Source organism: Trematomus bernacchii, unplaced genomic scaffold (genome assembly GCF_902827165.1).
Source record: "Trematomus bernacchii unplaced genomic scaffold, fTreBer1.1, whole genome shotgun sequence".
Lineage (NCBI taxonomy): Eukaryota > Metazoa > Chordata > Actinopteri > Perciformes > Nototheniidae > Trematomus > Trematomus bernacchii.
Genome location: NW_022987689.1, coordinates 5,090,920 through 5,112,712, shown reverse-complemented (window position 1 = coordinate 5,112,712; position 21,793 = coordinate 5,090,920). Strand labels below are relative to the sequence as shown.

The 21,793-nt window shown below is 40.3% G+C and overlaps 3 protein-coding genes across 7 annotated transcripts; 1 reads left to right on the top strand and 2 right to left on the bottom strand.

Moving 5' to 3' along the window:
- Positions 1-441: 441 nt before the first annotated feature.
- Positions 442-3,543, bottom strand: extl2 (exostosin-like glycosyltransferase 2). 2 transcript variants are annotated; one of them, XR_004556535.1, is made up of 6 exons: positions 3,430-3,543; positions 2,213-2,661; positions 2,024-2,094; positions 1,763-1,878; positions 1,168-1,625; positions 442-968 (listed from the first exon to the last, which is right to left on the bottom strand). XR_004556535.1 is itself a non-coding variant. In XM_034137437.1 (5 exons), the coding sequence occupies exons 1-5, from the start codon at positions 3,522-3,524 to the stop codon at positions 1,226-1,228; spliced, it is 1,131 nt and encodes a 376-aa protein (XP_033993328.1). In that variant the 5' UTR covers positions 3,525-3,543; the 3' UTR covers positions 442-1,225. The 2 variants fall into 2 exon arrangements, 1 of the variants encoding a protein (XP_033993328.1); XM_034137437.1 differs by having other exon boundaries at positions 442-1,625.
- Positions 3,062-10,923, top strand: zgc:110366 (uncharacterized protein LOC550476 homolog). 2 transcript variants are annotated; one of them, XM_034137440.1, is made up of 8 exons: positions 3,062-3,113; positions 4,050-4,150; positions 4,627-4,875; positions 5,123-5,227; positions 5,323-5,414; positions 5,631-5,813; positions 5,901-5,960; positions 6,577-10,923. In XM_034137440.1, the coding sequence occupies exons 1-8, from the start codon at positions 3,100-3,102 to the stop codon at positions 6,670-6,672; spliced, it is 900 nt and encodes a 299-aa protein (XP_033993331.1). In that variant the 5' UTR covers positions 3,062-3,099; the 3' UTR covers positions 6,673-10,923. The 2 variants fall into 2 exon arrangements, with proteins under 2 accessions (XP_033993331.1, XP_033993332.1); XM_034137441.1 differs by lacking the exon at positions 3,062-3,113 and adding an exon at positions 3,796-3,858.
- On the bottom strand, positions 7,495-21,763 carry rc3h1b (ring finger and CCCH-type domains 1b). Of its 3 annotated transcripts, XM_034137431.1 has the most exons (20): positions 21,583-21,763; positions 19,926-20,334; positions 18,491-18,611; positions 17,608-17,847; positions 17,291-17,466; positions 16,885-17,085; positions 16,574-16,706; positions 16,204-16,322; positions 15,774-15,886; positions 15,411-15,656; positions 14,830-15,035; positions 14,330-14,739; positions 13,846-14,004; positions 13,425-13,577; positions 13,006-13,228; positions 12,682-12,775; positions 12,423-12,519; positions 11,940-12,119; positions 11,444-11,547; positions 11,196-11,352 (listed from the first exon to the last, which is right to left on the bottom strand). In XM_034137431.1, exons 2-20 carry the CDS (start codon positions 20,154-20,156, stop codon positions 11,196-11,198), a joined length of 3,363 nt encoding a protein of 1,120 aa, XP_033993322.1. In that variant the 5' UTR covers positions 20,157-20,334; positions 21,583-21,763. The 3 variants fall into 3 exon arrangements, with proteins under 3 accessions (XP_033993323.1, XP_033993322.1, XP_033993324.1); XM_034137432.1 differs by lacking the exon at positions 21,583-21,763 and having other exon boundaries at positions 7,495-11,352; positions 19,926-20,156; XM_034137433.1 differs by lacking the exon at positions 21,583-21,763 and having other exon boundaries at positions 12,682-12,772; positions 19,926-20,156.
- Between the last annotated feature and the right edge of the window lie 30 nt (positions 21,764-21,793).

Below are 21,793 nucleotides of genomic sequence, written 5' to 3'. Positions count from 1 at the left end.
GTAACTCCTTGGAGATACAAATGGAAAATATCATCCCTCTACCTCTTAATCTTCAGCCTTCAAGTCCGTTTTTTTTTTTACTGTCCCTATTATTAAAAGCAATTGTATAAAACTGGACAGAAACTGTGTGCGTGCGGTAGTCAGTGAATAAATCAATTGCTGAAATTATTTTAATATATGTAGAGTCCTGTGGGCTGGTCTTATGTCGCCATTAAAACAGGATGACAATCAAAGTTGATAATGCATTTTATTTATTTTTTAATAAGAAAAGATTAGTCTGCATTGATATAATTCCTGACAAGGGAACTCTTTCTACACTTTGGTGAAAAAGCCATGAAGTAGCGATTTTTGTTTATTTCAGAAATGAGATGCTACTGTTCAGCCCGTTTCCAGAAAAGCTCTTCTATTAACTTATATCATAATTATAAATTCATCCACAACTTCTGTTTAGAGAAAAACAATTGGATTTATTTAACAGAGTCACATGATATGTGCACACATTGCTTTTTCAAAATTGATTGTCAATGCATGCATAGTACTGTACATTAAGATTACGTTAGGTTGTACGAAATACCTGCAGTTATTCTAGTTCATTCACAAATGCACACTGGCTGGGACTATTTTTGCCAGGAAATTACAAAATAACGACATCTTCTTTAAATGGGAAGGGTGTGTACATAAGGTTTATACATTAAATAAACAACTATAAATGCAGTAAAACCAAAACATTTTAACTAGACATCCTCAGAGCTGTAAATCATGGTTACAAACGAGGCAATTTGTCTGCAGATGTAAGACTGACACCTGCTGGCTGTAAAATAACTGCACTACGATCCACTGAGAGAGGTGTTCATACTGAAGGAAAGGCAGCTTTGGTAACATTATACAGATTACCTTATCACATAAGGACATTTCATCAGACTGGGCCATGAGTAGAAAATTCAGATTGTCCGAAATCCATGATTGTCCTGCAGATGCAAGGGAGAGACTAATCAGAAATGCAAACAAGCAAAGATATTCTCATGAAGACAACATTCTGCTGTATTTCACCCTCTTCTGAATCACTACTGTTTTTCCCACTACTATGTATTCAAAACTAAATATTTTGTCTCTTGAACTTGAATTAGAGCTTTCTAGATATGCAGCGATCAGAAGAGTCAAACTTACGACTGTTACTTGAGTTTGTCTCCTTTCAATCCTAAACAATCAGCTGTGTTGCGGATCATCACCCTCTACTCTTGTGATTGGCATAGCTGGGAAATCCAAACTGGGAGACCATCAGGTTGGAGAAGCAGAGGGGCATGAAGCCATAGATCTGCGTCAGCCTGTTGAGACAGAAGGATCTCTGCAGAAGGTGTTCAGGGCGATGCCACATGCCCTGGTACCCGCTGCGGGCGTCCTTTTCCAGGTTTCGTAGGTCCACAGGTTTGACAAAGACCCCAGAGGGTTTGTTAACGCTGCCTGTGGAGTGTTTCCTTAAGTACAGCGCTACAGCAAAGTTCATGGCGATGTCGTCACAGTTCTGTGTTTCATCTACCAGCGCATGCACTGCTGGAGGCTGGTCCTGGAAGAGCTGCAGGTAGCGACGGTGGAAGAAGGCAGCACCAACTAAAACCATGGAGTATCTGCAGTGAGGGGATCAAGATAACCATATTAAAAAAGGGCCTTCCACATCATAGTAAGATTAACCAAATCAGCAGCTAATATTATGCATTTTGGGAAGCTTGAAAAACTATGATAAGTAAGAAAAAGCACAACTTACTTGTCACCTCCACCTGTTTCTGGATCCTGCAGTTCAAAGCTGCCGTAGCTGTACACTCCTCCTGGTGTGGAGACATGTTTCCGTGGGACAAACCCAACAATCTGGTCTGGAAATTGCTGCAGATTAGAACCAAAGACAAAACCGTTAATGCTGTACCTGCTAATGCCACAACCATTGTGTAAGATGCCGTACCAGATAATGCCGATGCATTTTAATGTACATAATCAATTATCAAATTAACCCAAATGTAGAGTTTATTACCTTCCAGACAGAGAAAGCAAAACTGATGTCAGGAACGCTGACCAGGGTGTCGTCATCCAGCATCAGAACAGCTAAGGATAACAGAAAATAATCAAACAAACAACTCTGATTTTTTTTTGAAAAAGGCACAGAATTATAGTACAACTACCACTTAACATAAACAATATGCAAGCTGGAAAATATACTCACCATCAGTTTCAATCTCAGGGAATGGTTGTAGTCTGTTGCGCATTTGATTGATGGTCTGCTCCTTGAAGAGCACAGGGACCGGATGGGGCCCCAAAGAGTTCCATAGCTTTAGGGGTGTCTGCTCCCCAATGTTGTTCCAGACTATAATAATCTTCTGAAGATGAGGCACTGCCTGGTAATGGTTGAGAAGTTTGAGCAAAATGTCTGTGCGGTTGTACGTTTGGATGATGATGGTGAACCTCTGCTCGTCCTCTGTGCTGTCGCCATGGCGGCCCTGTGCAGGATCCTCCTTTTGTGATGTTGCTCTGCGTAGCACTCCCAGGACGCCAATGCCTCTTTGGTCCTCCGCAGGCGGCAGCAGAGTGGTCAGGGAGGCACCAACCAGGAGAACCAGCAGGATGGGACAAACCAAGTAGGCTCGACGTAGCCCCATGCAGCACCTGAGGACCCTGCATCAGAAAGGAAGGGCATCCCATTACAGTTATATCCAGGTTTGGTTCACACTGAGACAATGGGATCGGGCATTCATTTTTATGCATGTATCACAATAAAAGGCATCAACAGACGCCACATTTTGCATGCTCTATTACAAATATAAATGTTACAAGTCTCAAATATTAACACAAAATTGAAAAAGGCTGGTCTCTGAATAAATAAATAAAAACCGTTCAATCTAATAAGTAGACAGATATTGTAAGTTTCTACTAAATGATACTAAAAATGCTGCTTCTGTTTAGGATGTCCAAGAACACTAGCATTTAAAATAGACTATGAGTAACACACGAGACAGGGATGCTTGTATTTATCTCTAATGCAACTGCAACTTATTTTTGTGGAATCACTTTTTCAGGCGTTCAGAAAACACTGGAACTTTCAGAAGTAACTACATGTCCATAGCCTGGTAAATATTGTCGTCAGTAAAGTGAAAACGGTAGTAAGTGGGTTTATTTTATTTTAGTGAGTCCCAGAATCGTTTTCCTAAGTGGTCAAGAACCGCTGCACATAGGGGATTTGTTCTGTTAGCAAGATTGAAATGATTGTTTACCAAACAATGTCTTGTTGTATGATGAAACCAGTTTCATGTTTCACATAGGCCTACAGTATGCCAGTATTATTTCTGTGAGTTTAGTTTCCCGTACTACCACATGGAAGAGCTATTAAATGGCATTATAGAGAGTAAAAGTAATGTCATATATATTCCCATAACTCAAACTCACCTCATTTTGTTGGCAAAACCCAGAGCGTTCGCTTCACATGGTCGCCATGTTGACTGACTCTGACCAAAGAGCCTGAAAGAAGAGAGCTGTGTCATTAGCGCTACGTAGCATGTGTGGGTATCACAGCTCTAAGGAAATGAACCGCTGTATTGTTAAAAAACCTGAAAAATCGCTAATTTACTGAGCCTTTTAATTCAGTCTTTTTCTGTACACTCCATACGTTAATGACATGTACATGAGTTTTCATTCACGTGGGCATATTTAGTATTTATTTTAACTGACGCCATCTTTGTTCTGCTAAATCAAGGCATTACCCATAGGCGTGAATGTAATGTGATTGGATTTACGGTTGGAGGAACGTCTCCCCAGCTACAGAGATACTGGTTTGAAATGTGTACTCTGATTTGGAAAGAACCGAAAACACTTTCGGTAAAACTTCACAAAACTAGAAACTTGCAAATTCTTACAGCTTCCGACAAAGACTGTTTTAAATATATGATAATAAGGCTTAGTATCGTATGTGTTACGTTGCTGGAATGTTTGTAACGGGTTGGTTGTAATGGATATTACATACAGATTTGACCACTGGAGCAAAGAATAACACTTCTTCTGTTATTCAGGTTGCTCAACACTGCACAAAGGAACATGACTCTTGCAGCACACCTGAGTTTTCCTAAAGTCTCACTTTCCAACGGTCTGCAGATTCCAATACTTGGACTTGGTAAGTTGGACTTTAGTTAATAACTGACCTGTCACATTACTCTAATGCAAATACAAAACACTTCAATATGCGTTTATACTGCTAATCTTTTTTGCTTTATTCACTATTATTATCATTATTATTATTATTAGTTTCAATATGCCATTCTGGGGACACACTAATGTTAAAAAATGAAAACCATTGCAACACACAGAGCAACGTTTGTCTTTATATGCTAGAAACCATACAAATTCTTTATTTATTTATTTATTTTCTAAACAAATAAATATTTGAATATACCTGCAATTACAATGTTCTGAATAAAGAGTTATTGTTCATATAGTGCTTTGGCAATACTGTTTCTGGTTATGCTCAGCCCTCCCAGCAAAAACAACAATTAAATGTTTTAAAATCAATTAAAAACATTCAATTGAACTGAGCTGACATTTTTTGGGTATAGCTGCCTATATTTGGTATTTTTTCTCTGTTTTCACCAGGCACATCACATGATGGCGGTTTCTCTCATGATGCCATTGTGTATGCACTCACTGAGTGTGGCGTGCGCCATATTGACACAGCAAAACGCTACAGCTGCGAGGAGAAACTGGGTAAGGCTATCATAGAAAGTGGAATACCACGAAGTGATCTGTGGGTCACCAATAAACTGTGGCCAGGGGACTACGGATACAAAGCTGCAAAGAAGGCCTGCCTTGACTCCTGCTCACAGATGCGGTTGCATTATTTCGGTATGTTTGTGATTGATTAAGAGATTTTAATCAGAAAATAAAGTGTTCTATGTTATCATTGCAATACCACCCATTTTCTTTTATTAACCTGTTATGGAAGATGTACTTTTTCAAAGAATAATTGTTATTCTAGAGCCAATAATTCAATAATTGTGAATTCTTTGCTCCATATTTTCATGGCATTTTTCATTCAACAACTTATGCAATCTGTTTTCTCTCTTCTCTAATTACCTGCCCCGTTTTTCAGATCTGTACCTGATGCACTGGCCAGAGTCCTTGCAGTCATGTAATTGCTCAAATAGGGAGATGAGAGCTGAGACTTGGAGAGCTCTGGAGGAACTTTATAAAGAAGGTACAGAGCATGGAAGATCATGTCTGAAAAAGTATATGTAATGAGTGACTTCAGCAAGCAGGATTGTTGTGAAGTATCCCTGTGTGTCACTATAGGGGTTTGCCGTGCTATTGGAGTGAGCAACTTTCAAGTCCACCACCTGGAAGAATTAAAGGAAGACTGTAGTGTTGTGCCACATGTTAACCAGGTAGGTTTTTTTTCTCCTGGAAAACCTAAATAAGATTATGGAAAAAAGCCCATGGAGGCCTTCAGTTCAGGTGAGATCATTCCTCGTTCCCACACCAATAACTTTCAAATATTCATGTACAAGAAGGTTTTAAATACATGTGTTTACCAATGGTGAAAGTGATGTAGTTTCAAATGTAAACTTATGATTCATCCTTAAAATGGTATGACCCAACAGGTGGAGTATCATCCTTTCCAGCAGTCCAATCAGCTGATGGGTTACTGTCGTCGGGAGGGAATTGTGTTTGAAGGCTACTCTCCTTTGGCTAAGGGACAAGTCCTCAGAAACCCAACTCTTCTCCAGATGGCAGAAAAATATGGACACACCCCCGCTCAGATCTGCATCCGCTGGAGTATTCAGGTTGTCATGATGTTTAGATATCGCCTGCCCGGAGTTAAACTGGCCTAACACCTATGTCTCTAATTGTTTTATCTCCTTCATCTTTAGAATGGAGTTGTTACAATACCCAAATCCACCAAAAAGAAGAGAATTCGAGAAAACTGTCAAGTGAGTTGACAATGCTTTACAGAATTGTTTGCTTTATAGTAGAACTTAAGATAATAAAGAAAACGTAAGAATTTAAGAAAGGTTAAGGACGATTAATTATATTTTGATGGACCAATCAAGCAGCCACAAACACATTTAAGAAAATTGCAAACGTTTAACACACAAAATAAAGATAAAAGTATGTGTTAGTATTGTACTTTGTGCTGCTTTTTACAAAATATCCTCTGATGTTCTTAGATAACTAAAATATGCATCTTAAAAACTGCCATAACATAACAAACATTTAAATCTACTATTCAACTTCAGGCCTGAGCATAACTATCAAATATGTATTCTGTTTCAGAATTGTACCCATTTTTTAAATTTTCTTCTTGGAAAAGGATGTGACATTATAGAACATTAGTTATAGTTGGTACTGCCCCACTGCCTGCTCTCCTGAGCAGCAGATGATCCTAATAAATGTCAATAGGTTGATAAAACTATTATCGTGAAATGTACTGACAGTTACCGATTGTAGGTCTCTCTCAGGAGAGCAGGCAGTGGGGCAGTCCCAACTCTAACTAATGTTCACTAATTCCTGTTACCTCTTTCTCTTCCTCTCCTCGCTCACACTCAGGTGTTCGGGTTCCAGCTGGAGGAGTCAGACATGGCTGCTTTGGGAAGCCTGCATGATGGAAGACATGTGACGTGGGATTCAACACACGTAGAGTAACAAATGCTAGAACATTTAAGAAGAAAAGTGAGTGTCTTTTTTGCTGAAAGAAGGGAGTTCTTCTCCTGTGGCATACTAGCTTTGTAATTGTAACATATTGAATGGGATATGTGTACAATTAACTAATATCTCTGGGATAACATATTGGCATATACTAATACTGTGAAGCTTTGTACATTCCCTGTGTCATTTGCATATTTTACCATTTTTTTAAATGGCAAACTCTTCGACTTTTACTTCATATTGTATATGTTTTAATAGTATTTAATTCATATTTGTATTGTCTTTTCTCTTATCTATATGTATTCCTTGTGTCCATTTTAAGTATTTTTTTCTGCTGTTCTATAGTTAGATTTCTTGATATTTGCAATCCTTGCTTTATTTTTATTTTACTGTTTTCATTCATTCACCTAAGCAAATGTCTTGTATTTAAACAACTTAAACATTCTGTTTATGCTTTTATGTTGCAAAAGATTGGAAATATTTGAAGACTGTAGTTTATGCAATACAAATCAAATAACACCAGACAGTGTAAATGAACAGCGTTTTTATTTAAGCTGCAAAACTAAAACAGTTATTCTGTTGTCGTGTAAGTTTAACGTTTATTTTGTAGAAAAAAAAAAAGAAGAAAAAAAAGAATTCTTAGAAAAAAGAATAAGGGCAAAAGTCTAGATTCTATTATTTTGCAATACTCTTATATTTTTTCAATACTCATCCAGACCTAGAAATGACTAAATAAAACCCAATTTTTCATACTGCATAGAAACTGACAGCTGGAGTTGCTCTTTGTTAAAAGCAAAAATAAAAACAATGACGAAAACATTCAGAGTTAGCAATATCATTTAATCTTTCCCCTCAGCTTAGAATCACTGTTGTACATAAGTTACACTTTGTTTTCTCAATTTCACAGGTTCATTTTTTCTCTCTTCAAACTTCCAGTTTGACCTCCCTCTCGTATCAAACGAAAAAAAAAGCAGATTGTATTATACAAAAATGCAAACCAATTTTCACACAGTGAATTCTCTTACAAAGTCATAAAATGGCGTAATAATGGCTACATCCACATTGGAGGAAGATAATTCTAGACATTCCTTAATGGAGTATAATATACATATAAAAACTTCTTTTTTCTTGCTGAAATCAAACCTGTACCTTAATTTAAGAGATATTTTACAAGGGAGTAATCATATAAAATAGCCATTTGCGAATTTCCCCAGAAAGTCAGGGAATAAAATGTGAGCCTCGAACAGCAGTAACAGAGTTCAGTGGTCAGGGCGGGAGTGGAGGGGTTAACTGGTTGTGTAAATGAGGGGTCGAGGCAGCAGTTCCACTCAGAAACAAAAACACACAGGAGACTGAAATGAACATCTTTGCTATTTTCTCTGTAGTAAACCACCCCATGCGTCTTTGTATGGCAGTTCTGATAAGCTAAAGGCGTTTTAGGCTCATTCAGACCTGCAGGGACAATCAGATAGAATCAGCATTGTGATCTTTTTGGTTGACTTGCACTCAGAGAAAGTGAGAAATGTCATTAAATGAACACCATGTGTTGCCAATTCATGGCATTTTAACAGCACAATTAAGCTGGTGGGCCAATATATTGTAAATACTTGTCAAATAAGAACACTATTGTGTGAATGTCACTCTTAGCTGTTGACTACACATCAGGTCGATGATGTATCAAAGAATGTAAGACTTGCAGGTCAGTAAATTCACTCAACTATTGCAGAAACAAAAAAACAAGAGAAAGAGAAAAGAACTACAAACCGAGCTAGGTCAACAACATTTCCTTAAAAAATAATAAAAAACACTTTCTTCAAATCTTACGATTTGCATTATTTGCATGTTGCTGTTTTACAAGACATTTTCAAAAGGGAGAGGGGGGGGGGGTCTAATAGAGTCCCTCTGTACGACTCTAAATCATGCCAATTTATAGTTAATCAGTATTTTTGAGATGACCTCTTGCTCCTAAAGCAGCTAAAGAGCATAGCAAGAGGATTTAAGGCCAACCTGTCATCAGAGATTCCTGAATATCCTCTTGGGGGCAGGGGTGGGAATAAAACCCCAACACTTTGCTAATACCTCAAAACTATCACCCAGTACAGCACACTTTGAGGGGAGAAAAAACTTAAGGGTACATTTTCTACAATTCATTCTAGCACACACAAAACGTCTCATTTTCCAAAGTTACAGAATGTTGTCTTCTTCGGAAGCATAGTCTATAAAGAACATCTTTGTTTGAACACAAAAGATTAAGTGAACACACATCAATGCGCACAGAAGTCCTTCGTCTGGGAAAGGATAAAGTCTGTGTTGGCAACCAGTGGACAGAAAACAAATCAAACAACAAAAATAAACAACAACATTTTGCTGATTCTAAGTAGAGATCATTTAATATAAATGCTGAGCGAGTAAAATAAGAGGTGGCACATTAATAGTGCTTTAGTATATTAATGTATGTATACATACTCATATGTATAAGTGAGCTGTGTACCTAAACAATAAATGTAGCAAGGAGCAGCCAGAGGCTTGAAGTGTGGTAGGAAATTAAAAAAAGAAAAACCCAAACATCCATTATCGTGGCGCTGACAAATTGGAAGAGATGCCCATCTAACAGTTCAGATGAGACACAAAAAATGTGTCTTTATTATTTTGACTCATCAGTTATCAGGGGATTTGTCAAACTGTCAGTTACTTTGTACCCCTCGTCTGACCGAGACGAAGGCCCAACGTTAAACTTAAATGACTTGACCCAGAGCGTCTCCTCTATCCTTCAACCGTTCAAACACAAGGACTCACTCGCTCTCAGCAGAGCTGTAAAACTGTAGCCAACCATGCTAATTGTTTACAAAAGGCAAAGAGCTCAATGTGGAGCATCAGCAGTAAACAGTTTACATGATGGAGGAAGAGCTAGAATCGTGGTAATGGTGGTGATGTTGACATTAGGTGTAAAGAGGACAATGTGGATTGAATCTTGTAATACTCAGCAATAAAGGGGCTGGATTTATACTCAACGGGTTATAAATTAACATATCAAATCGACCAACTGCTAACTATTTGGAAATCTATCTTTGAAAGTTGGTTTTGTTTACCCCTCAGTAACCAACAGTCATTCTCAGCTGTTTACATGATTTTAAATGTACTGTTTAGCTCATAATGATACAGTTACAGGGTACAAACCATAACATCTGGGTTTCTACAACTTCATGACGACACGCGTTCAGCTAAGCTCTAAAAAGCCTTCACTAGGTAAGCCACACCCCAAATCGTAACAACGTAAAGCATGAAAAAAGAAAACAAAATTTAACAAAAAACACAAGGGAAGGCAACTTCATAGAAGTTAGGAGAACAAATGACAAGATAATCCCAATGGGGAGGCCTTTTGTGTGGCCAGACAAGAAGCTCTGAGGAGGGAAATCCTTATTTAGCCTGCGTTATAAAAGACCAACATTCACCTGATGCCTGAGGAAGACAGATGTACTCTCTCTCAGCCTGATCATGTGCATTCACCCAAAAAAAACCTACATTTTTGAGCATGCTGTGAAAAATCTCACGGCATAAATCAGCTGGGAGCTCAGGCATTGCAACCGAACCACATCAGGTCACACCACGACCAAGAGAAGCACATAATAGATTCCCTTATAGAAAACATGTGGAAAGCTCATTATCAAAAAGACTTGCTGCAATCCTTAAAACAGAATGCTTCAATTAAATATATTATATACTGCTCTCAAGTATGAAACAGACATGTGTTCATAAAATGCACTAATAAAATCATACTTCTTGTGGCAGGTGAGGACGTGCATGTGAAGGTAGTTCCTGTCACACCTTGCATCTCCTTTTCAGCTGAATACTGAATACTGTGTTTTCCTCCTCAGACCATCTACATCTGGACAACCACTTTCTTTTTTTTTTTACGATTATGGGGTTGAGTACCAAGTGACACACTTCTGCCGTTTCCTACAATACCTTCATATATCGTCAGATTACAGAGAAGTTTCTCAGAGTGATTGGTAATCTGCTCCTTGTTATCCAACCCTTCGTCTACATGTAAGCTAAACCAAAAATCTTATCTAGGGAGTATCCATCAAATACATGAATATGTTTTGTGTTAGTTAAGGATTGAATAGGGCCTATCTTTTTAGAATGTAATACCAATACCACTGTCAACATCACCACCATTTTCTCTTCCTGGTATATCTTTTGTGAGCCTTGTTAATCTATTATCCCAGTACAAAAAAAAAAAAAAAATTAACACGAGAAATGTTATCATATGCTCTGGTTTCCAGGCAAGGAAAGTCATTAAAAAAAGCTCATTCACAGAACAAAAAGAAAGAAAATTCATATCACGGCAGATACTGCTCATCTTCTAAATAGAATGGGTGTATGTGTGCCTGTGCATGCTTTTCAATTGAGCATCTTGAGTGTGTGTGTGTGTGTGTGTGTGTGTGTGTGTGTGTGTGTGTGTGTGTGTGTGTGTGTGTGTGTGTGTGTGTGTGTGTGTGTGTGTGTGTGTGTGCTGCCTAAGAGCAGGAATGGACGACGCCATTCTTCTGCATCTCTGAACCAGTGGCACCTGGATCAGAGCACAGGCTCATCGCAGACGTCTTATTGGTCAGTGACAGCATGGACCCGCCCACTGCACTGTCCTGCAGACTGCTAGAGCCGTTTGACACCTCGCTGAATTACAGGAGGACAAAAGGAGGGCAGGTTAATGAAACCACAATCAGGGAATATACACAGTGTTATGTTCAAGTACGTGTTTACTCACCCAAGAGCCATGGAGATTTCTTCCAGCTGAGTCTTGTGATCTTGTTGTCCATTCTCTGAGGGTTTCATCTTGTACTGCTGCACATCGTGGGCGACTTGGTTTTCCTGGTTTGGACATTGATAAGATATGCTTAGTTTCTGGTAAAAAAAACCCTGTTCTTTTCTCATTATTCTTCTACAAGTGTTCTGTTTGTGACAAAATATTTGATCCAGCTGAACCCTATTTTGTCTCAATCCGTGGCCCATACCACAACAACTAAATGTGTCCTGGTGCCAATATGAGTTGTATATTGTAACAACGATTCCTCATGGAGAAGCAGTTGGGATGCTTAAATAGTGGTTCATGTGTACTGTCCAGAGGCTGTGATATTAAGCATTGACTATTGATCCAGATGGATATACTGAAATATCCCCCACCCCCCATATCCCAAATTCTCTCTCCATAAATAGTCAAACTGTTTCACCCCAATTAATTCCAACAGCCCCACCCCCCTTACCATGGCCATCTCACGGGTCCTCTTGCCGATCTCTCTCTCCACCTGGTGGAGCTCCATGCTCAGCTGTTCACTGGAGACAGATGTTGTGCTCACGCCTCCTGCTGGCCACTTCTGCTGCTGAGCTGCGGCCTGGCCCGGCTGGCCTGCCTCCCTCTGCAGCAGCATGGAGTTACTGGCAGTCTGTAACAGTGAGACAGGAAGTTAAGAGGATGTGTGCACAATTAGGAATTTGTTGGCAATAGTCAACAGGCAAAAGTGCTGCAGTGTGAAATGGAAACTGGATATTACCGTGTTGACTATATTTTGATAGTGACTAGACAGAATGGCTTAGATTCATCACATCACTTGTCATTTTAAATGACAGTAGGGACATAAATACACACATTTGTCATCACGTCTGGAATTTAAACATATTTGTAGATTATTCTTTTGATACTTTACAGGCCTTCCTGGGGGGTCTTATTAGTCAGAGAGCATACACACCTCCATGCTGCGCATCTGGGTCTGTTGGTTGATCTGCTGGTTGACCTGCTGCAGCTCAATCTTTAACTGCTCTCTGTCTGTAGCTGCCATAGGTAGCCTGGCAGGGGGAAATACATCAAGAATTTGAAACAACTGCTTTATAATTATATGTATAAGCCACAAATGTTAACCTTTCTACATGCAGTTCTGATATTTTCCTTCAAGTGTTATTAGTCTCAGTATATGAATATTAAAAAAGATAAACAGATGCAGTCTTCACCGCTCGCTGAAGTGTCCCTGAGAGGAGGAGGCTGTCTGGTGGGAGGGGTATGAAGCTCCACCCCATCCTCCATGGCTTCCATATGGGTATTCTGCTGTGGGAGAGGAGGTCAAACGGTTATCAGACATGTTTAATAATGCCAAACTTTAGTGAACAAACACCAAAACTATGAGAAATGTTGCAAAAATTCTACTTAGAAAGGTGAAAAAGTGATCAGTGTGAACATTGATAGGGAAAATGTGTACTATGTATACAAAAATAACATGGTACATACTTGATATAAATGGGTCTATCATTAATGTTGTTTTGGACACAGTTGTTTACCTGGCATGGCCATGTGTTTAGAGCTTGGGTTCTGGGGGGTGGAGGCCATAGCCTGCACAGGGCCTGCGGTCTGATAGCCCGTCTTTGAGGTGCGGGAGATGGCTCCGAAGCGGGAAACAGTGGGCTGGGGGCCAAATGGAATAATAGGGTCATCGTCTTTGACTTCTGCACCCCTACGAGGGGCTTCCAGCGATTGTTCCCTCAGACTCTTAGCCTCCGCATTCTGTTAGACACAAAGGTATGGAGAGGTTAAGAATATGTAGACATTTGAGTGACTTTCAAACCTGTCAGTATTGTATTTTGTTCAGGTTATTTACCCTTCATAGCTTCTTGCAATCTTGTAACATTATTAAACTGCCCTTTAAAGTTCTTTAATTTTTCATCCGGATATAGTTACTGAGTTATTCATTTGAACTCACCATCATGTCCATGGAACCAGGAACCATTACGTCTTTGGGTTTGGGTTCCTTTGTTCCAATATAGGAGCCAATGGTTTCACAGGACCAGGGAGAGTACTGCCCTGCGTAGTCAGGTTCTCTGCACTTCACCATGTTTTTGGATTCCTCGCCGTACTGCAAACACAGAATACAGAAAAAGTGGCGTCATCCTTACATGTACTAAACGTTATTTCATCTTTACATATATCAAATTGCGGTTTATAATTTGGTACAGTTGTGGAGTACATGCAAGTTATTAATTAGTCCGTTTTTTTTATTACCATACAGTGAAAATGTCATAGTAAAGTTACAAAAATGTTTGTGTATTCTATAGTTTATGAGAGGAGAGACGATCGAGCCAAAAATGGGTGCATCTCTAGTATGAAATTCACTTAGTGCTTACCTCTGAAGGATAATCACCGGGGTAGGAATGAGGAAGAGTGGGGGAGGCAGCGAAGGGTGGAGGGGAGATGACCTTCCTTTCCTCCAACTGGGATAACAGCTCCTGCCGGCGTCGGTGCAGGTAGTCCAGGCTGGGCTGAGAACCGCTGTATGATGGCCCCTGAGACAGAGAGACAGAGAGACACACACACACACACACACACACACACACACACACACACACACACACACACACACACACACACAACACACACACACACACACACACACACACACACACACACACACACACACACACACACACACACACACACACACACACACACACACACACACACACACACACACACACACACACACACACACACACACACACACACACTACTGTGAACTGCAGGCAATTACTTAGTGTTTTGAAACTAGGTTATTATCACAAAAAGTTAAAAGCAAACGGTCAGAATGAAGAATCATTTTAACCAACTCACTCTGACATAAGTCCTCATGGGTGGAGGCTGGGCACCTGCTGTGTAGTAGCCATCTGAAGGGTATCTATCGCGGCTACTGGGCTCCTGGTGGTACAGGGAGTTGCCCTGTCCTGTTGATGGAGGGGGCATATCAAGAGGGGCGGGACTCATTCTAACCATGCCATCCCTCTGAGATGGGTAAGGCTGCGGGGGAGGTGGGGGGCCGGAGTAGGTCCCGTGACGACCTCGGTCATGGTGTGGAGGGTGTGGATAAGAGAAAGGTGGACCGGAGTGAGGGGCCTGGTAGGGGCGCTCTGGAGGGCCGTAGCCAGGGTAGGGGTCCTGGTAAGGAGGTCCTGACTCACTAGGGGGAGGAGGGTTACGCATGTAATCCCGAGGGACATACTGTGGTGGCTGTTGGTAGGGGTAGCCTGAGAAATAAAAAGCAAAACAACCATAAACATCACTTTCTTTACACAGACATAGGATCCCGTTGTGCATTCAGATTATTTTACACCTACCTGAGGGGTATTGTGGGGGGTCATACTGAGAAGCAGAAGGTGGCGGGCGAGCGTCGTAGCACATATCAGGATGCGGTGCCTGGGGGTACACTGGCGAGCCTCTGGCTACCACGGGCATGTGCTTCCCAGAGAGGTGGTCTACTGGCATCCTGGGGTGGGCCATGCCATGTGGTGGCATACCAGGTTTGGGCATCATTGGATCCATGCTACAGGAACAAATATCAGGTTAAAAGAAAGTCGTAAATGATCAACCACTGTGTGCCATACAGTGCCAGCAACTGTATTTACTGACTTATGATCAACTAATAGTTTTACCAATGAATTATCAGTTGATAAATTATGTCAAAAAGTGTGAATATAAATGTTTACGGTTTTATTTTTGCATTGCCTATATTTAACAGGCAACGCTATGCTGACACAAAGTTCTTCTATTCAATCAATATGGAAAATTTCATTTCCTGTATTTCCATTTTACTTCCTTTATGGAAATGCAACATTTCTATATCTGCAGACGTCATGGCACGCGGCTGCCTGATGTTTTACTGAGAAATAATTAAATGTACAGAAAATGCTTCACTCACCCATCTGGTGGTGATCCTGGGGCATTGGGACTCCCTCCATCCATCTTCATGGGTTTACGCAACAGTTCATACGGGACTGATTCTGTGCCGCGGGCAATAAGCTGAGGCAAAGAGGGTCCACCGCTACCATTGGTGAGTGGGGAGGGCTTCCTAGTCACTGCTACATCAAGAGGAAGGCCATCATCTGTCATGAGCCCACCTGAGCCAGGAAGGCGAGCTGCCAGACGCTTATTCATCTTACGATACCTGACAAAACATAAAAAATAGTTCAGACGTATGAGGAAAACTGGGTGTTGATAGAATTTTTCATTCCGACTGCTAAGTCTTATTTAAATCCTATATGTTGATATGTGTCAGACTCACTTCTCCAGTTCTTCCTGAGAATGAGCGAAGGTGCAGCTGGCTCCGCGAGGACAGCCTCCCTTCTGCTTCATGTCACGGCACATGTATGTCTTGTACTTGCTGTGCTGGGGCGGCTAAAGAGAGACATCAAGTATTGTTAAAATATAGGACACATGACTTTTTGTGACATTATGTTGAAACCCTTTTAAGATGTTGTCTAGCGCAACAACAAACAGAGTCGAACAATGAAAAAGCAGAGATATTTGACATTACACTTAGGGCTGGGTGATACTGGAAAAATAAATTGTCAATTGTAACATTTATTATAAGCTCTTAGTAAGGTGTAAGCCACCACAAGCAAACATTGGATGTTCTTATGATGGTTGGATTAATTAAGCCACATACATAGGATGGGGCACAGTACTTTTTGTGGTCTAAGGCATAAACTGACCTGTTGAGGGTCAGCTCCTTTCTTGCTGTGGTTCTGGATGAAGTCCACCAGGCCATGCACCACGGTTTTCACCGCTACCAAGCCTTTCTCAAGCTGCTCCCAAGTGGGAGGGGGAGCATCTGGGGAAACAAAAGATGAGGGGAAAAAATACTTTAATCTAAATACTTCAATTGGTAGATTTTGCATATCCCAAAATATTCTGGCATCCGAGCTTAAACACATGTATATACAGGGATATTACTGAAGGTGTGAGAGAGATGGTTGTGAAGATTCAGAGGTCACGGTTTGGATTCCAAAACTTTATAGAATGAATGAATAACTTCTCCCATTACTACAAGAACAAGATTGTTAAAGTGTGTTTGTTTCTTACCAGGACTGGGATCAATGTTGGCCAGTAGTTCAAGGTGGGGACGCAACCTGTTGAGGTTGGCGGGGTCTCCGGTCCTCTGCAGCGCAATTGTCAGCTCCTGGACGCTCTGAGCAAAAGACGCCGGGGTCTGCAGCTGTAAAAAAGCACATAAAAACAGAGTTAGTGCTGTGAGAGGTTTAGAGACAGAACAGATCTCTTTTGTAGGAGTAAAAGACTGCAGCGTGTAGCATACCACATGCATAATCTATTAAATGTGCCTTTATGTGGGAAAAACATGACCTACAAACAAAAACACATCATATCTTACACACCTTATCTATGATAGACTGCATGTGGGACTTGTGAGATTGATCTCCATATAACAGAGAAGACCACTGGTCAGGTGCGATGCGCAGTCCACCCTCCATGGCGATCTGAACTATCTGAGAGTCGTGCTCGCGCCGCAGAGCCTCGTAAGTACGGAACTCCTCTTTCAGCTGCATTAGGGATGAGTCCTCGTCACGTTTGGTCACCTAGGTAGCAACAGAGAACGAAAGAAAGCGTAAGGCGACATTTTTCCCCACTCTGTTTCCTCTTCCTTTACAGGGATCTCTTTTATTGTGTCTTTCACAACATTTTCATGACTGAAAAGCAAAACAGGGCCCTATTGTGGAGCAGTACAACATGACATAAACTATTTGACACAAAAGTTCTTCTGGGTCTCAGTCAGGGGCATACCTTGAAGCAGGAGGCCCTGTAAAGGAGCTGCACCACGTGGCCAATGCTGGTCTTAGAGGCCTGCGGGAAGCGTGGCTCGAGCCTTTGGACTACAAAGAGAACCAACACCTTCCTGGACAAAGCAGAGCCATCCTCTAGAGCAAGAAGGACCAACTTTAGAGCTTCCTCCTGCATGGCTGGGGGAGAAAATAACACAAACATAAAAACCATGAGTAACAGTTGAATGCCTAAGCGAGTTTTTACAGAGAATGTACGTACTTCTTCCTCTAAAAAATGTAATTGTGCTTTTCCTATTTGCAGGTGATGGGAAAACCTACCTGGCCCTAGAAACTGACATCCTCTTGCACGCACAGCAGCCCACAGATTGGAAGAGAGCTGCTGTGGATTCTGGTGCTGCAAGATGAGTTCGGTGACGGTTCTCTCCCCCAGAGAGCGGGCTGCCCTCATGGCTCTAACGCGGCCCTCCTCCTCCACCAGCTGGCAGTGGACCAGAGTTACCAGTTTCCTCTGCATGGGTCGGCTCAGCATGCTCTGGGCTGTGCTGCTCAGGCCCACACCTGGTGAGAGATTAGACAACTGGTAAACTGAGGGAACATACTAGGGCTGTGCGATTATGGCAAAAATCATAATCACGATTATTTGGGTCAATAATTGATATCACGATTATTAAATACGATTATTCATTGACTTTGAAAAAATCCATTTATTGAACTTTAAAACAAATACAAATAATAATTTGAAAAGTATCTTTTTAACTGTTGATTACCCTGAACGTATAATTCAACTGAAAAACCAATACAAAAATAAGATACATTTATATTTACATTTAAATAAATAATATCAAAATAATAAATACCAATAAACAAGATCAACAAATATTTTGGAGCGCACTTCCACAAGCTACTAAACATATATAAATATGATAAATACAAATAAATTAGACCAAAATTAATTAGATCAAATATGTTGCAGTGCACTGTCACCAGCAAGCAAAACAAAATAATTGTTTTTTCCGATTATGTTGTTTTCGTAATTGTGGCAGGCCAAAATTGTAATTGCGATTAAAATACGATTAATTGCACAGCCCTAGAACATACACTCATATTCAATTAATATTCTTCTTTTATAATTCATCCTTTGCAAGCAATCTTATAGGCATGTTTTTAAGCAACAGAATCAGGTTGTCTTGTGTATGTGTACCTCTGGTGTTGCTGAGGGGCTTGAGGTAGAGGGCCAGCTCCTCCACACACTGCCGGGCCTCCTCATAATGCTGCGAGTCCTCTGGACTGGTAATCAAGGCGACTGGCTGAACCTTAGGAACCTGAAGCAAGACACACAGAGGGGGAGAAATTAGCCAGAAGCCACCATGATAGGTGATGTCATTTAGTACAATTTTAAATAATGATCCAATTATTTTAAAATACCAATGCGTGTACATGCAGGTAGATTTTGGCAGAAAAGGGCCATAAGGAAATGTTATGGTAAAATATTTTAAACTTGCAAAGGCATTTTGTTTTATCAACAAAAATCGACCAACTCGGAGCAGCACACCCTACCTACTGAAACATAAATAAATAATAAAACTTAATGTGTACTGATTCTTCAAGTATATTGGTAACCATACTGATATTATGGTCAAAACAAGGAAATAACTGACTACATGAATAATATTTAACATTTTAAGAATCACTGTATTGTACTGGTCTATTCTCTCTATGCTGTGGCTTGTTGAATTGCTTGTTTCCCAGTTGACAATGCTAATTAAGATAATTTTTAAAAGAGCAATGATACCGGAGGGAGAGCATTTCTCATCATGTTTGTATTTTCCTGCTCAGGCTGCTATACGATATCACACTTTGTAGCAAGGCAAGCACAATTTACCAGATTTGCAATGCATGTGCATTTTTTAGGAAACCAATGACAACATTTGAAAAACTTAACTAACAAACTTTACATTTGACCTTTTGCTTTTTTACTGACCAAACCAACCTGAAGCTCTCAGGAATTGTATTTGATAAATGAGGTTATTGACATCAACAACAAAACGTAAATAACTATTATAACAATTTTTTATTTTGAAGTTATATTTTTTGAATGGGTACTAATATGTAGGACCACATAGATGAAAGGCACTAAGCTAAGAGACAAGACACCTCCAGCAGCTAAATCAGACACATAACCGGCTCATGGTTGACGCACTGACATTATCCATTATTAAACAGTGTATACCAGGTAACTTTGCCAACAAAAGCCAAACACCATTAAATGTTTCTCACCCCGTTGGTTAAAAAAATACCACAGAAAAATAAAGCTTCAACTATTGTGCCTGCACTCAGTAAACCGACATAATTAAAGCAATTGCTCAATGGCTGGTGTATGACTCATAAAGGAATCTCCAAGCTATGAGCATCATGTAATAGCCTGTGTGTAGCACTCTAATGCAATCCATACACAAATATTGCAAAAACATAATATATTCAAGATAGATATGGTATCTTAAACTGTTAAAACATCACTGCTGTTATTTTCATCAAAAGCTAGCCGCAACAATGTCCCGGCAGTGTTTAAATATCAACACAACACAACATCTTTGTCCCAAATTGCCAAACAAGTGTGAAAATATAAAAACTCTTACCTGGCCTCCCACCAGCTGCAACAGGGCTGTGTTGACAGGTAGCTGCTCGATGTCTGTGCTGATGGCCGTCTGGTCAAAGGGACAGGCCTTACGGTGCAACTTGTTCAGGCACATCTTGCAGACAGTATGTCCACAGCCCAAGCTGATGGGCCGACGAACAGTCTCCTCAAATGTCTGTGTGCAGATTGGGCACAGCAGGAACTCCGTCCATTGTGGTGCTTGCACTGGCATGGTTATATGTTGATGGGACGAGTGTGTAAATGTGTGTAAGCTTTAACACAGAGAAAAACAATCTAATAATAATATATATATGGAAGATTCCACTGGAATCAAGATTTTTCTTTCGAACTCAATTATTCTTAAATGTCCTCACACATTGTGGATTTTAGATCACATCGCACGATGAATACTGTAAAAGAGAGAGAGAAAGATAATTAGAAGTGTGCAAACATCCCCTGATTTTGACAAATCTGCATACAATTCAAAATTACGTCAATTACTCTTTTTTTATTTGCAATCCAACAGTGCAATAACAAAGCATGGTTGTGTTTTGTACGAGTGCACATGTAGTTAAGAAATGCATTAAACAGGCAGTGGCTAATGGTACTATACTATATTAAACAAAGGAAAATATATCATCAAAACAATATTTGCCTTAGATAATCGTTACTGCCGGTATTTGGTGTTCAGTCGTAACACAAAACAAACAAAAAATAGGAGGGGCAGCACATATGTGTAAGATACAGAGTAAACTACCGGCGGAGAAGGATCAAAACAACTGCTGTGTGGCCTACTAAGAAGAGCTGGTAACCACTGTGACTGTGGACAAAGGGTCCTGAAGAGGCTAACAACCAAGTCCCTCTGCGCTATCTAACTTGTTATAAAGCTATCGTCTGCTATTAGAGTTGTAAAACATATTGCAACCAATAGTTTTAATTTTGCTAAACTAGTTTTCTATCGTGGCTGTAATTAGATAAATGTTTAGTTATACACACATTGAAATGTATCTGATACGAGGGATACGTTAGCTAGCTAATTGTAGGTAACGTTAGCTCAGTGTTAGCATGCTAAGCTATGGGTGGCTAGTTGGCTAGGCTCGCTAGCAAGTAAACGTCGTCCGATTAAAACATAGAAAACGTAATACTCTAAAATCTATCATTGGTTGGTCATGTGTCAACGTAATTATAAGAAATGTAGATGTGACAAGGAATCAATTGCACTGCTCAGAACATGAGTTACTATCTTGTGTGTTGGTGAAGGAAACGATAGCTATGGCAGAACCAGTGACACTGGAAAGTGTAGCCATTGGATTTGCAACAGCGAGATTATGTAACGATAGCATTCAAAACCAATTTGCCTTGGAAATATGTTTAGTTTCACCAGACACGCTTATTTTATTGAGTTCAGAATGTTCATACTCATTGTGGATTGTGTTTCCATCCCGTTTTCAACAACGGCTAACCCAAGTAACAGCCTAGCGAACAAACCATAACGTTACTCCTCCCTCTGCTAGCGATTAGCACGTTAGCTAGCTACCATCCGCGGTAGCAACAACTATCCATAGCTATGCGTCATAAATGTGACTAAAACAAAACATGCGGCTTCTAGCATTAGATTATCACTGGACAAATCCATAGTCATCGTCAAAACTACTCACTCATTCCAAAAGACTTGGAAGATTTTCATCTTTCTTTAGGAAATTGTTGCGATATTTTCTTGCCATGTCGACTGTGCAGCTTAGCTGCTGCCGAGGTTTGGGGAGGAGGGTGTCAACTCGACAACAGACTCGCTAGCCGGTTACAGCTAGCTGGGCAAGATGTGTGTGTGCGTGTGCTTGCGAGTATGTGATGATAGCGCCCTCTGCTGAC

What these genes read in the sequence shown, in the direction of transcription:
- zgc:110366 (XM_034137440.1), top strand. An exon ending in TTGTGCCACATGTTAACCAG is followed by an intron (nt 5,415 to 5,630) that starts GTAGGTTTTTTT and finishes ATGACCCAACAG; the next exon opens with GTGGAGTATCATCCTTTCCA. An exon ending in GAATTCGAGAAAACTGTCAA is followed by an intron (nt 5,961 to 6,576) that starts GTGAGTTGACAA and finishes GCTCACACTCAG; the next exon opens with GTGTTCGGGTTCCAGCTGGA.
- extl2 (XM_034137437.1), bottom strand. Translation starts at nt 3,524, where the DNA reads ATGACACAGCTCTCTTCTTTCAGGCTCTTTGGTCAGAGTCAGTCAACA. An exon ending in CCCTGAGATTGAAACTGATG is followed by an intron (nt 2,095 to 2,212) that starts GTGAGTATATTT and finishes TGTTATCCTTAG; the next exon opens with CTGTTCTGATGCTGGATGAC. An exon ending in GAAACAGGTGGAGGTGACAA is followed by an intron (nt 1,626 to 1,762) that starts GTAAGTTGTGCT and finishes CCCTCACTGCAG; the next exon opens with ATACTCCATGGTTTTAGTTG.
- rc3h1b (XM_034137431.1), bottom strand. Translation starts at nt 20,156, where the DNA reads ATGCCAGTGCAAGCACCACAATGGACGGAGTTCCTGCTGTGCCCAATC. An exon ending in TGCAGTCTATCATAGATAAG is followed by an intron (nt 16,707 to 16,884) that starts GTGTGTAAGATA and finishes GCTTTTTTACAG; the next exon opens with CTGCAGACCCCGGCGTCTTT. An exon ending in CCGGTGATTATCCTTCAGAG is followed by an intron (nt 13,578 to 13,845) that starts GTAAGCACTAAG and finishes CTGTGTTTGCAG; the next exon opens with TACGGCGAGGAATCCAAAAA.